The sequence below is a fragment of the Vanellus vanellus genome (genome assembly GCF_965231255.1).
Source record: "Vanellus vanellus genome assembly, chromosome: 5".
In the NCBI taxonomy this organism is placed as follows: Eukaryota; Metazoa; Chordata; class Aves; order Charadriiformes; family Charadriidae; genus Vanellus; species Vanellus vanellus.
The window spans coordinates 49,237,974-49,253,235 of record NC_138910.1 but is presented as its reverse complement, the minus strand read 5'-3'; the positions used below and the strand labels follow the sequence as shown (position 1 = coordinate 49,253,235).

Below are 15,262 nucleotides of genomic sequence, written 5' to 3'. Positions count from 1 at the left end.
TTGTCTTTCTTGAACTGGGGACCCCAGAACTGGACACAGTACTCCAGATGTGGCCTCACCAGTGCAGAGTAGAAGGGGAGGATGTCCTCCCTTGACCTGCCAGCCACGCTCTTTTTAATGTGCCCCAGGATACCATTGGCCTTCTTGGCCACAAGGGCACATTGCTGGCTCATGGTTAACTTGTCCAGGACCCTCTCTGCAGAGCTGCTTTCTAGCAGGTCAACCCCTAAAATGTACCAGTACGTGGGGTTATTCCTCTTTAGGTGCAGGACCCTACACTTGCCCCTGTTGAATCTTCATTAGGTTCCTCTCCACCCAGTTCTTGAGCCCATCCAGGCCTCACTGAATGGCAGCACAGCCTTCTGGTGTGTCAGCCACTCCTCCCAGTTTTGCATCATCAGCAAACTTGCTGAGGGTACACTCTGTCCCCTCATCAAGGTCATTGATGAATATGTTGACTAAGACTGGACCCAGTATTGACCCCTGGGGAACACCACTAGTTACAGGCCTCCAACTAGACTCTGCGCTGCTGATCACAACCCTGAGCTCTGCCATTCAGCCAGTTCTCAATCCACCACACTGTCCATTTATCTAACTCACACTTTCTAAGCTTACCTATGAGGATGTTATGGGAGACAATGTCAAAAGTCTTGCTGAAGTTGAGGTAGACAACATCCACTACTCTCCCCTCATCCACCCAGCCAGTCATGCCATCACAGAAGGCTATCAGATTAGTCAAGCATGATTTCCCCTTGGTGAATCCCTATTGACCACTCCCGATAACCTTCTCTTCTACATGCTTAGAGATGACATCCAGAATGAGCGGTTTCATTATCTTTCCAGGGATGGAGGTGAGGCTGACTGGCCTGTAGTTTACCGGGTCCTCCTTCTTACCCTTTTAGAAGACTGAAGTGGCACTGGCTTTCCTCCAGTCCTCAGACACCTCTCCTGTTCTCCATGACTTTTCAAAGATGGAGAGTGGCTTTGCAGTAACATCTGCCAGCTCCCTCAGTACTCGTAGGTGCATCCCATCAGGGACCAGGCATTTGTGGGTGTCAATTTTGTGTAAATGACCTCTAACCCAATCATCCTCGACCAAGGGAAAGTCCTCCTTTCTCCAGACTCCTTACTTCCTTACCTCCAGGTTCTGGGATTCCCAAGGGCCAGCCTTAGCAGGAAAGACTGAAGCAAAAGCGGCATTCAGTAACTCCGCCTTCTCTGCATCTTCTGTCACCAGGACACCCACCTCATTCAGCAGCGGGCCCACATTTTCCCTAGTCTTCCTTTTGCTACAGATGTACTTGAAGAAGTCCTTCTTATTGTCTTTGACATTCCTTGCCAGATTTAATTGCAAGTGGGCCTTAGCCTTCCTCGTTGCATCCCTGCATACTCTGACATATTCCTCCCAAGTGGCCAGTCCCTTTTTCCACATTCTGTAAACTTCCTTCTTCCATCTGAGTTTTTCCAGAAGCTCCTTGCTCATCCATGCAGGTCTCCTGCCCCCTTTGCTTGATTTCTTACTCATAGGGATGCACCGATCTCAAGCTTGGAGAAAGTGGTACTTGAATGTTAACCAGCTTTTTTGGACCCCCGCTACCTTCTAGATCTTTAGCCCATAGGATTCCTCCACATAGGTCTTTGAAGAGGCCAAAGTTAGCTCTCCTGAAGTCCAGGGTTGTAATTCTACTTTTTGCTCTGCTTCTTCCACACAGGATCCTGAATTCCACCATCTTATGGTCACTGCAGCCAAGGCTATCCCCAGCCTTCACATCTCCAACTACTCCTTCTTTGTGTGTTAGCACAAGGTCCGGCAGCAAATTCAGATTTCCAAATCTTACCCCTAACCACAATGCCCCCCCAAACCTCAGTTCAATCCAGGAGGATCAGTCTGTAACAGAAGATCATAATACACATGCTCCACCAATATAAACCCCTCTTCTACATCTGCAGGATCTGCACAAGTTAGAAGTAGCTGGAGTTCTCAATGTCTTCCACTCCCAAGACGTAACTTCAATTCAAACCCTCACCAAGTAAGGGATCATTTCCACAATAAAAGAGATTATCAGACATTGGCCCCTACTGACACTACTCCTTCTCCTGACTTTTTAAGCCTGTACAACCCACCAGTAAAAGAGGTCCTTGAATATTTAGATTTTGAAATCTGAAAGCTAATCTCCAAGCTATTCCAGCTGAAGTACACAGAGGTCCCTTGTATACATCAGAGCAGAATACACTGCTACTCACCAACACCAACCCTCTTCCCATCTCTTATTGCAGGACCTGTAATTGTCCCAAACACTAGCCTCAATTTTAACTAGTAGATGCAGTCAAAAAAGAATACACTGCATTGACAAATGCAGAACTAAAAATTAGGAGAAAGGCTACTACTCATAGAATCCAGCGTCAAGATTGGACTCAAACTAGGACTTGTTTGGAGTTTGTCATAAAAGTACTCTAGACACAGAAACCCTCTCTAAACTAAAAGAAGTGCACAATGCCCTGGTGTTCCCTAGACAAACCTCTTAACTCTGCAGAAGCAACAGAATCTAGCAGTGACCCGAGTGCCTGAACCGTTACATTTCCTAGCCATAATCGGAAATAACTGATGAATCGTACCATGTAAGAGACTGTAAGATGCTGCACTCTTGCTGACCACAGACTCTTTTCCAAGCCCACAGGCCTTATCGAATTCAACGACGTTGAAACTCTACATTCTCCAATCACATACTGATCCCCTGACCTACTCGTAATCATACTTACACACAGTGGAGCAATCTCTAAAGTAAAACGGAGCACAAGGCATCATCTCCAAATGGCAACAGCCTCCTCCCTAAACCTGTGGGCCCTGTACAATTTAGCTATAAACACTGCTTGTGAAGCATTGGATTTCCAAACCCTAGTGCCATCTCCAGTGCCAGACACAGAAGCACTTCTCACAGTAACAAAGAGCGCAAGCTCCTCATCCCCTGCCCATCATCAGGAGAGATTTCTATAGAAAATCTGAACTTCACCTCCTCTGTTTGTAGTGCCTTTTCAAGTCATCTTTTTCTAAGTCCTAAATACCAACCCTAAATTCAGTTATTCCCACAACAAAAGCAAAGAGAATACATTGATCCAAAGCAACATTTTCCCCAAACATTAATCTTACCATAATTGATGTCAGGGTCTAATCCCTAAACTATTAGGCCTCCAGCAAGGCAAACCAACTTCCCAATCCTTTTTTCCTAAGCCTTAAATCCACCCCACCCCTAGGGACTAATTTTAATAATAGCCAGGGGATAAACCTGTACAGAAAACTGAATATAAGCCACTGACCCCTGTGGACAGCAACACATTTCTTAATTCTCACAGCTAGGACAGAACACAACAATAATGCCAACACTTCACACTTCCCCTCCCCCCCCCCCCCCCCCCCCCTCAACTAAGGCCATAACTCTAACCATAACCATGCCCAGGGAGCCAAAACCGCATTAAGAACCAACATATTTGTCTTGTGTTATGAGCAACAGCCTCTCTCATCTATCCAGAAGCCACCTAAAACTGCCTCCTCAAGCTTTTTTCTACCAAATACATAATGTAATCTCAACTCTGATCCCTTTTGATCACTGTGGTTGATCTAGGCTAGTGTAACAAGCATGGCTCTTCGAGTCATCTTTCCCCAGACCATAACCTTAATGAGGGGACAAACCCAAAACTAAACCAGAACACCAACTCTTTCCTAATCCTGCAGGCCCTACAGAATCTGAAAACAAAGTGGATTACTTAAACCCCCCAAATTTATCCTTTACCAGTAACTGTAACCTTGATTCTAGCCAAGGTCACAAAATCATATAGGTTGAAAGGAGGCTCTCATAGGAAGGATGGAGGAAAACATCACTTGGGACCCCGAGTGCAGTACTTCTGTTACACTCAGGACTCGGGGTCATCTTGGCAGTCTCACTGGTGACCACACGATTGAGCATAGCCAGATTGAGCATTGTCCAGCATAGCCAGAAAGCTGGACAAGCTTCCACAATCTCCCTGCAACATCCCAGGACACTAAGTCAGGTTGGCAGATAGGTGCCCCCATCCTCCACAGGGGATGGCTTCTGATAACTACCACCCTCTTTTTCCTTCATGCAGACACTTTGTTGAGCTTCAGCAGTCTCTGATGGGACATCTTCCTCCTCACCTGTTCTCCAAGTCCTATACCCATTCTACAATTGCAGAACCACAGACAAGGAGCCTTTGTTGCATTTCCAGAGTGCCAAGTTTCCAGCCTCTCCCTTCTTGTGTGTTTTCATCCACCACTCCTTTGAGAGAGTCTGTAGCCATTCCTCCTTCCTTGTAAGGAGGGTCTCTGTGAAGACCCTGTTTTCTTCCTATTCATCCTCCCCAATGGCACACAGCTGGCTCACGTGCACCCACGGGTCTTTCACTCCCCAGCACCTGAAGAAAAGCACACCTCCCCCATGCAAGGCCAACACCAACATGACACTATATCAATAATATAGCAATACTAAACAAAATATTGGTGAATCCAATAACAAATCAGACACTTCAATTACTCTTTCCCAATCCTTACCAGTAATTCTAGCCAATTCTAGATAAGAATTAAGGAGTAATAAAATACAGGCCATCAGTTCCTGAAGGTACCTGATCTCTTTTTAACCCCTCAGTTTGCAGAAATGAGAAATCACACAGCTTCTCTTGTTTTCTAAAATAAAAACAGAAGCTTTTGCCCTAATCATACAGTTCCCACCCTGACTTTTCATATTTCAATATGCCTTGTTAGGATTCTTGCTATTCTAGTGTAGTGACTTGTACATATAGCTGCTGTACTTTTCACTTGCTTTAAATCTTTTTTGTCACTTCCTTTATGCATTATGGTATCAACTACAAATTCTGGTTAGACTATGAGAACAGATACTATTCATTTTAAGGAGAATTTTCAAGAGCAAAAATACACCCCTTAATAAACCTTGAGGGGAGTTAATAGCATTAATACACACCTCAGCATTGAAACTCCACTGAGTAGGAAATCTGCAGCTAAATCTCAGGATCCTGGGATTTCACAACTAAAACAGCACTGAAAACAGGCACACTGGGACATTACAAAATCAGTACACCAGCCTGCCCTCCATCAGTCCTCCCCATGGGCTGTATCACTGTTGCAGCATTCATTTATCTTCTCACACAGAGCTGCAGCTGGGAGACATAACTACCCCAAAATGTCACTTCCCTACTGGCAGACAGTGAGATGAACTGGCCAAGGACCACACTCCAGCACGCATCAGGGAAAACAGCTAACTAGCTGCCACACAGGCTGAGGCAGTGCAGCCAAGGTCAATGCTATGCACCTGTTCTCTACTCTGCAGCAAATATTAAAACACAGTGGCTCCTCCCCAATGTTTTTTTTTAATCTCACTTAAACGTATTGGTTTATTTTTCTGATGCAAAGATGATATAACATCCCCACATCCTCACGTAAACTGGTAAGTGCCGATTATTAAAGGAGCAAGAAGACTCTTGCTGCAAAACTCTATAGGCCATGTTGCTCTTTGCCTCCTAGACATAAACTATAGGAACAGAAAAAGTTTCCCATAGCGTTTCCTGGTTGTGTATAGCTCATGCTTCCTAATTAACCCCTTTCTAGGACTTGTCACAAGATGGCCGTTGACTATCTAGTGACACAGCATGTACATTAGTCTCACTAGGGGAACTCATTTAAGGTCACTTGGCTGAAGTCTGGTGGGGACTAATTCATGAATTCAAACCAATAAACTGGGAGCGGATCAAAGCATTTGCATTCAGCAGTTTAACATTTAACTTCCAGGTCACAATTAGCAGTTCAAAGTATGAATGCTGGAAAACAGCTTTTTCCTCTAATTTTCCCAAGTACTTTGTAAGGTCAAGAATGATTACAGATACTGAGGAAGTAACTCAAACTACAGCCTTAAATTCCTATCTACCCCCAAAGGTACAGTGCAGTTTTAAGACCAGCTGTAGAGCAAGTAGCAAAACCAAGATTCTGATCTGCTAACTTCAGAGATAACCACCTGCTATCAGTTTCAGGATACAAACTAACACTGCACACTGTTAATGCAACCTAGTTTTTGCCATGGGGCAAAATTCAAACCAGACCACAGCCACGCATAACCTTTCCTCTGCAGAGGGATCAAAGAGTAAAAAAAAGCAAACAATCCTTTTAGAATCAAGGGAAGCCTGTACCCTATCGGGATGGGGGGGGGGGGGAGCATAAATAAAAAAATCATATTTTTCCTCCTTACAGGAAAAGATGTTTAAAAAAAAAAAATAAATCTATCCCTATTGGAACTGAAGCCTTCCAAAACTAATGTGAAAGAGCTTATATGGCACTGCAGTTTACATGCACTCCTACTATCTTCTGCTTCAGCATGAATTCAGATCCTCCTGAACCCAAGGGGTTAGGGGGAAGACAGCCTTAGGTTTAATGCATTTTTCTGGTCCAGATCAAGATCTGCTTATGTTTAAGAGAGGTACGTTATTCCTATCAGTGCATACACACAGAATGAAAGGGAAACAGTTCACTTCCATGTACCACAACCTCATGGGCATCAGGGAGAACACTGAGGCAGACGTTTTCACCAGTGCCATTGAAAGTCTCTTGAAAAGAAGCAAGTACAGAATTTCACAAAAATGTATTCCCATCCCAAAACAACACTGTAATTTTTCATGCTGTTTTAGCTAATGGCATAGTTATATATTAGTAAAATTTTTCATGCTGTTTTAGCTAATGGCATAGTTATATATTAGTAAGTAGGGAAGACATACTGACTATGTAAATAATTGGTCAGAATTAAAGCAGAAGGTGTACCCACCTTCACTCCCTTCACACTGGAGGTCCCATTTCCCAGCATGTCTTACAACTATCTCAAATAAGTGATCACCTCTCCCAAAGAAACTCAGGAAATACTACATGAACATAATTCCAGTCCTCTGCAGCAAAACTCCTTATTCAGTCTCTGGTACAAAATTAAGCCATTTATTTAGCAGTGCCACATCTGTCAAGAAGAGGATCAACGTGTTACATTACAAAACATCATCACAACCAAAGTGGTTCTTGGAAAACTTTGGTGACTAAACTCCATTTGAAAGCATATACCATACACCAGTTCCATAGTCAGCTAGAAAAAGTTTAAAATCACCATATATTTATTAGGTTCCCCGTTAACTTTACAGGAAGAAAACTGGAGTTGTTCTACAGTAACAAAAGTCATCTGGTCCAAGGACACCAGATATAGATAGATACATATGCACACACATACACACACTTAGCAGAAAGCAATCATTTTGATGTTTAAAAATTGGATTCAGGCACTGAATGAAGCAAGTTATGCAGTTCCATTAAAAAAAAAGTCCTTCTTTCTTTACTGATGAGCCTATTAGCAGTGCCATGTCTGAAGGAGGTAGGCATTTTGGCAGAAGATGACCAAAAATCCACCTTGCAGAGAATACTAACACATTTTTTATTCCTATCTTTCTTTAGCTGAAAGTCTTGATGCATGTGGGCCCCATTCAGCTGTAATCCACCCTTGGCGATGAGCATCATCAACATACACTATGCTTCACTAAAATAAAGGAAATGAGATGCACATAAATATATTGAAATAATATTAAGTCTGAGACATCATCCCACAGGAAGGAAATTCCAGGTTCCAACAGACAGCACCCTGCATCATCTTGGTCCTCTCTCCACCCTGTAGCCCATATGGTCTTTCAGGGAGTCCCCAGGGACCAAAGAACAACAGTGAGCATTCGCAATGGGCAGCTCCCAATGTTCTATACACCATGTGTATCATGGATCTATTTTTAGAGAATCCTGACCTGGTATGTAAAGACTTTCATTCCCAGGAGACTCAAATAATGGCAGGTGGTGTGATTCTTTACACAAAACACCAAAAATGCCCTTCAATCTATGGTTCAGCATTCATCCTGACAGGCGACAGGGCTAGCTGTCCTGCTATCCCCTCTCTGGTCCCTCACAGAAAAACTCCTTGTTTTCCTCTCCTAAGGCAGGCCCATGCCATACCTCCCAGGAACCAACCATTCTCCAACTGTGCTTAGACACCTAGGGTCTCTTCTTCAGGAGTCTGACTGGCAGTGATCACGGGGCTTTCTGAAAAGAAGGCATGCTTTATTTCGCAAAAAGAACATGCAAAACAGGGGGGGGGGGGGGGGGGGGGGAAGTGTGATTGGAACAGCAGTCTTCATGCAAGTTTTTCTTCATCCCAAATGTCAGCCACCCTGCTAGACTCACCCCCAGCTGATATGAATTTCCATGACACTCCTTGCCAGTGACTATCTCACTTGAACAGGTTACCCAGAGATTGTGGAGTCTCCATCCCTGGAGATATTCAAAGCTTGAACTGCAATGGTACTGTGCAGCCTGCTGCAGCTGAGCCTGCTTTGAGCAGGGGTTGGGACTAGACAATCTTCGGAGGAACCTTAACTAAGATATCAATGCATTAGCCTTGGGACACTCTGGTTGGAGGAGCACTGCAGAGGGGAAAAGGGTTTTGCCATTGTAATAAGAGAATGACCGCAGGAACTGGACAGGCTTCACCCGGATCAGACCTAACTGATCCCTGCTTCCAGATTCACCAGAAGTTAAGAAGCTGAAATAGCTTGTATGCCAGGAATGTACAAGTGAAATTGCCTTTTTTTTTTTAAGGGAGAAATTAAATCTGGCACTTTACAGCCAACATTGGTTGCAGCTGCTCCTTTGACACACTCCCACAGCTGCCTTCCACTTCCCTCACACTTGAACAGGCTTCAGAAGACATGACAGTACACAACCTTGACAGTCTGCAGCCTTGACTGGATGAGGAATACCAACCCCAGGCGACAGACAAGGCAGAGACAAGATGTGATCCTGCCCTGGGAAGGAATGAACTCCTTGAGGTCTTTTCATCCCTACTTTGTAAGTATTTGGAAACAAAGAAAAAAAAAAATAATCTTGAAAACTAGTTCTCCTTGACCTTTGAAAGCATCCCAAGGCTTATAATAGACAACATCCTCTGATATCAAACTGCATCCTACTGTTCCCTTGTGACAACAGATTATTTTGTCAGTACCTAGCCTCTAAACACAATACCTGCATTACAAGGCACCAGGTAGACAATTACACAAGTGACAGGCAAACAGATAACAAGGTAGACCAGTCTCAAAACGTGGTGGCCAAAAGATAGCAGCAAAAATAAATGGCTGCATTTTCAGAGATACATAGCATGCAGGATTCAGACAAAAAAAAAAAAAAAAAACAAACAAAAAAAGAAATCAAACACACACAATGTATTATACTCCCTAGTCTTACAGAATTGCTACACATTTCAAGATGTCATTTTTACAGTATAATCCCCTCACCTCTGGAAAGCTCCTTACTCATTTTATGAAGGATCCCAATACCCACACTCATGTCTACTAGGTCCTAATATAAAGTGTGGGGCAAGATGCCCTTTAACAACACCAAAAAGGTATCAGAATCTGGCAATTTGTGAGCACAGTAGGAAAAATAAAGAAACTACTATTACCCAGCAAGTGTTTGCTATCATACAGCTGATGCTTAATGTTTCTCTGCAGAACTGAGAAGTTTTTAGCTGAAGAGCAGTTTAAGTCTTGCCATGCAGACCTCAGTGAGGCACAGCAGTAATTTTCGGCTTCCATTCAAATGATTCTACTGAACAATTTCATTATGTAATTTGCTTATGTTTGCCAAGACTTAGACGAGGGAGACAGACCCAAAGGACAAAAAAAAAAAATAAATATTGTGGATAGTGGGGTGGGATCATTTCTTTAGCCTTCCCTGGTTTTCCAGTTCTTATGGAAATTTACTGCACTTTAAAGCAATCTCAGTAAGAAAGAGGAATCAAGAAATGTCAGTTATGAATACTATCTCTGGTCTTAATAAATTCAAGAATCTTGTGCAAGTTACTTAACCTTTCTTCCCCAATTTCCCTGGCTAGAAAACGGAAGCATTTTACTCCCATTTTTTCTTTTGATGTAGTCATCTAAATGCAAGTTCTTTGGAAGAAAGACTCTGTGCAAGATGGTGCAAACAGGATCATCACCTTAATCGTAACTCCAAGGCTGTGCAAGTCCCATCTCACTCTTAGCCCCACTTAATCTATGACTATGTTATTCAAGCTATACAATAAATAAATTTAAAATATCTACAAATATGAATTGGAAACTAAATCCCACAAATTTAAACAAGCCAAGTGAAAAGTCAATTTAATTTCCAAAATTTAAATTTGAATATCGTCATGTGGAAGTCACAGCACAGGTGAGCAAATTTTAAATAGATGCAAAACTAATGACAGAAGCAACAGAGACAGAGACAGAAGACTGGAACTTCAGCATTCCTAAGTGATTAATACTGACCATGAAGATTAAAGCGACCTTGTTGCACAAATGGAAACAAGGAGAGAAAACACAGTGCATTTGAAAGCCAACGCTTCCAGTGAATAATAACACCCATTAAAGTTTCAAATGATCCCTGCATCTTACTGGAAATTGTCCTCTATGTATAAATTTTCACATTTAAAAGTAAACTGTTGAAGAGTAAGAAAATTTCAGATAGAATATCATCAGCTAGTTGAAGAATGACAACACACAATTATGAAAGTTATAATTATTATATTGTTCTCATCAGGTTCTATTTTCAGCTACAACCAATTCTTTTAAGTTTAAACCATTTGCTCACTGGAGCCAGTGTTACAGTATATCCACTGATCTCTCATCTGGGATTTATTCCAGCTTTCCACCAATCTCACCTATGGTTCTTGTTATCATTTATGAAATATAAGCCTATGCTAATCTGCAAAGCAGGCACAGATTTTCAAGCACAAAGGAACCTAATTATTGCTTCCAAGCACCAACTCATTGATGCAGGCACTTCATCCCCAGGTTAGTAAAAGATGAGAGAGCAGATGGCCCACAACTATGAACTAGCCAGTATTTAAAGATGAAATTACAGACAACTTTCTTTGCTATACCCTCACTTAATCTGAGGCCCAGTAAAGTGTTAAGCCGATGTGATAAACTGCTGAATACACACGCTTTTACTTTGCCCACTACAGCCAAGATGAACCTGTCTGACAAACAAACACTCCTTACCTATAATTGAATGGATCTCAAATAAACAGTCAGCTTTGCTAAAGTTCAAAACAAGAAAAACAACCCCAAACCACCCAAAAGAGGGTTGGGGCATGCCAACTACGTAACTTCTGCATCATTTTCATCCCAGATAAAGGAGAACATTTTTCCCTCCATTTGCAGTTCCCCAACACCAATGCAAACAATGCAGAAAGTTTTCCTAACTTGCCCAAGTTTCCTAACTCAGCTAGGCTGGGTTCGCAGCATGGCGTCACTAACACAGCCCTGAAAAAAGCTCAGCCCACCCCAGTCAACATGCCAAGCACAGCCACACAAGGAGAGTATTAGAAGAACACTCCCTAGCTAAAAAATACATTGACTTAGGTCCAATAGCCTTGTTTTCTTATGGCACTCCACTGTTGCTGGGTGCTAGCCTGTTTCTCACAATGTTACACATTTTTGAGCTGAACGCTATCTAGGTTTTCTACAGGCACTTGAGGGGAGAGCTGCAACCCCTTCCTTCTTCGCAAGAAGGGACAATTGTCATCTCCAGCATTATTCTCCCACAGCTACACAAGCACCAGCTTGAGGAACAGAGAGGGAAGCTGGGTTCTGCTGCTAAGGTGGGGGGTCTTTGCTGTTCCCACCTCAGTGGCCAGTACCAAAGGCTCACAGCCAGGCTCCCTACTGCTAAGTCTATCCCAGCAAACTAAGCAGGGCCAAGACAAAGACTTGAGCACCGTTTCACAGAAATTCCCACCATTAAGTCATTAGTACAATCCTGGTCTGGCCTGTGCCCACCGGTACTCTCTGAGACAAGGATGGCTGGGGTTAATACAGGCCAGGGACCATCCCCAGGAGGCAGTTTGGATGCAGCTTCCCGATTCTTGGAAGGGGAAGGAAGAAAGGAAGGAAGCGTTTAACTGAAAGGACATGGGTCACAACGAGCCAGTTGGCCTCAGACCAAATGGCCTGCTCAAATCATTAATACCTAGCAAGTCCTTCTGATGTTGCTCACAACCACAGCAACTGAAGGAGTCAGAATTAAGACTGAAGGGATGAAGAGGCTGTCCAATGCACATCTTTTTCTCAGTATCAGGCTAACAAAGATTAAGATTAATTGATATAGGCTACAAAAAGAAAATTCAGTGTCTGCTTCAAACTCATTTACTGTCTCTTAACCCATCTTTACTGTCACTCATCAAACTTCGACCTTAGAAATCTGAGGAATCCACTGTTGAATTTAAGCCCTCGAGCAATACAGAAAGCATATGGAAGTTCAGAGACGATATATGTTTTTAATTTTCATCCTCAAGATCTACATTTGGGCATCTTAAAATGCTGACTTACTCAAAATTTTGAAGTAGAATATAAGTGTCAATGAAGGAATGCAACTCTTTCACAACCACCACTTCGCTGCCCTGCACACCAAGCTATCCCAGATACTCAACGGCACAGAGACACAGGTAAATCCTGGAATTTATCTGTTGAAAGGACTCTGTCGGGCACAAAGTCTGAAATGAGAGACTCTTCCAGAAATGGATTGTATTGTTTCATTTGTTCTCAAGAAACTTGACAGATGCCATCTATCTTGTGAGCTTCCTCTTGGTACTTTATGGCCTGAACAACCCCAGCTCTGAAAAAGCTTGTCTTATTGGGGAGCTGAAGTGAACAGGACTAAACCTCTCCAAGGAATCGCTGCTGCCCTACAGGTACTGCCCTCTCTGGCAACTCACAAAATCTACAGAACTTCTTTTTCAGTTGCCATGACATTTTAGTCATTCTTATTTTATAAAGCCTGACATTTTCAACAGCAGATTTTCCAGTTTAACTATGCCTTGTGTCTATGCATAATCCTTTTAAAAATGGAGTGATATTCTCGTAAGAATCTTAGCGTATTTAAAGTTATCTTACACTGTTATTTCATGAACAATCCCCACAAATACTTTCACACAATACTGCAGAGACCTTAAGTAAAGTAAGGATAATGAAGCAATATACTGAAAAAGTTGTAGAGCAACAATGTTCTGCAGCACTTCAAAAAAACCCCCAAACTTATTATGCACTTCTACAGAGAGAGGCATTTCAGGATCCACCCTGCTTTGGTGATCACTTACAACTCCCACTATGTTTTATAAACACCAAGTTTAGCTGAATCACAGTCCATATGTAGGGTCTGACAATACATCTATACTCTTATACACATCTGCTAAGATGAAATCCAAACCAGAAAAATTTCTACTGATACAAATGAAAGCAAAGTCATGGATCTACACACAGATGAGTGGCATTCACTCACTGCCATACACTAGCTTGTAATTCCACAACCATGGTTGTGTGGCACACCACATTCAGGCTGGTATCATGACCTGCTTTGTGCACCCTAAACTCAAAAGATTAAAAAAAAAAACAAAACACCAAAACACCACAAAGCCGCACAGTGATTATACCAGCCACTGATTTTCTCCAAAGACCTGTAGAGCACCTGAGGACAAATAACAATGATGTTTCTGTGTGTGCTTCAGGAACATCTGTCTGCTTAATGACACTTTAGTATCAGTGAGGTGACTGGGGGAGGCATCCTCCCGACATCCCTTTATACAAAGTAAAACTTTACTTTGTTGACTTTTTAAGTTTACAGGAATCTCACTGCTGATTTAGTGAACTTTGGAGCAAGCCCTATATCACCACTTCTTATTTTACATGATTACCACTGTTAAATAGAAAATCTGTTTTGGATCCTTCCAAGCAATTCCTGTTCCTCCCAACATTTATGTCAGGATGAAAGATAAAAGATTTTTTTTTTCCCCACCCTTATAAATAAAGGCAAACTGACCAGTACCCAAATTGGTCTAATTCCTCCATCCGGACATGCATTTGATTGCCACAGCTGCCCCCATGCTGTGATTTCTGAATACATCTTTGAATCCATCTTTCAGACTACAGCATTGCAACAATGCTCCTTTTCAATGCCCATCAGCACCTAACTCAGCACGTCTGCTCTCCAGCTTTGGCAAACCCTCACCATCTCTCCACAAAGACCGGTATTTACCAGCCGGCGAGCGAAACACCATCCTCCCACCCCGGCTCTGTGTACCCAGCCACGAGTTCTTCGTGTCTGTGGATTTGGACAAATGCTAAGGCGGTGAATATTCCCAGGCTTTGGGCCAGCTACGCTCCAAAAAGTCATCTCCCCACCACACCACCCACGGCTGCAGCAAAGCCCTCTCGGTGCCGCGGGACCCTCGTTCTCGAACACGCGGGTCGTGGGGCTGCCGCCGCCCTCGGGGGGGTGGGAGGGACCCCGTGTTCCTCGCTCCGCGGCCGGGTGGGCGAGCTCTTTCCCAGCGTGCCAAACCGGCGGCTCTCCGGCTCCAACGGTGGGAGCTGCGCCCTCGGTTTGCCGCTGCTTTCCCTCCCTGCCTCCCTCCCGGCTCGGCGGGGCAGAGGTGCCCGAGCCCCGGCTACCTGTGCCACCCCCCTGGAGGCAGGGCGGCCCTCCGCTCCCGCCAGACAGCGACAAGGGGAGGCGCGGAGACAGCCCCCTTCCCAGGCACGGCCACGCTGTCAGCTCCCCCCAAAACCCCCTCTCCCCACCGGGAGCCGCCCCTCTGCCCCCCGCCAGGGTGGAAGCCAAGGGCTGGGGCAGCCGGGGCTCCGCGGTGGGGGCCGCACGCCGCCGCCGGCCAGGCCACAACCCCTGCGCCGGGGTCCCGGCCGCCTAGCATGGCCCCCTCCCTCCCTCCCTCCCTCCCCTTACCAGAGGGCGATCCTGCTCTTGGGGTAGCTGAGCCTCTCGATGCAGCCGAGGAAGTGGGGCAGCGTGTGCGCCGCGTTGCGGGCGATGATGGCCAGGAGCACGGTGGGCTTCTGCAGAGCCGACTCGGGCAGGGGCTGGGGCTCGGGCTCGGGGCTCGGCGGCGGTGGTGGTGGCGGCGGCGGCTCCGGGGGCAGGCTGGCCCTGCAGCCGCTCAACAGCAGGAGGAGGAGAAGGAGGGGATGGGGGGCGCGGGGCCCGGCGCACGCAGCCATGATGGGCGCGGGGCGGCCGCGGGGAGCCGCGCCGGCTGTGCGGGGCGGCCGCTGCAGCGCGCCCGGCGCCGCGGGGGGGTGATGAGGGGGAGAGAGGAGGAGGAGGAGGTGGAGG

At 44.8% G+C, this 15,262-nt stretch overlaps 1 protein-coding gene across 1 annotated transcript in view; it reads right to left on the bottom strand.

Moving 5' to 3' along the window:
* The window catches only part of COLGALT2 (collagen beta(1-O)galactosyltransferase 2), a gene marked incomplete at both ends in the record, with an annotated part of 58,008 nt that extends 42,861 nt beyond the window's left edge, over nucleotides 1-15,147 (bottom strand). The window contains one exon of the mRNA XM_082483755.1: nucleotides 14,876-15,147. Coding sequence (XP_082339881.1) covers nucleotides 14,876-15,147 — 272 coding nt within the window. The remainder of the gene's footprint in view (nucleotides 1-14,875) is intronic.
* Between the last annotated feature and the right edge of the window lie 115 nt (nucleotides 15,148-15,262).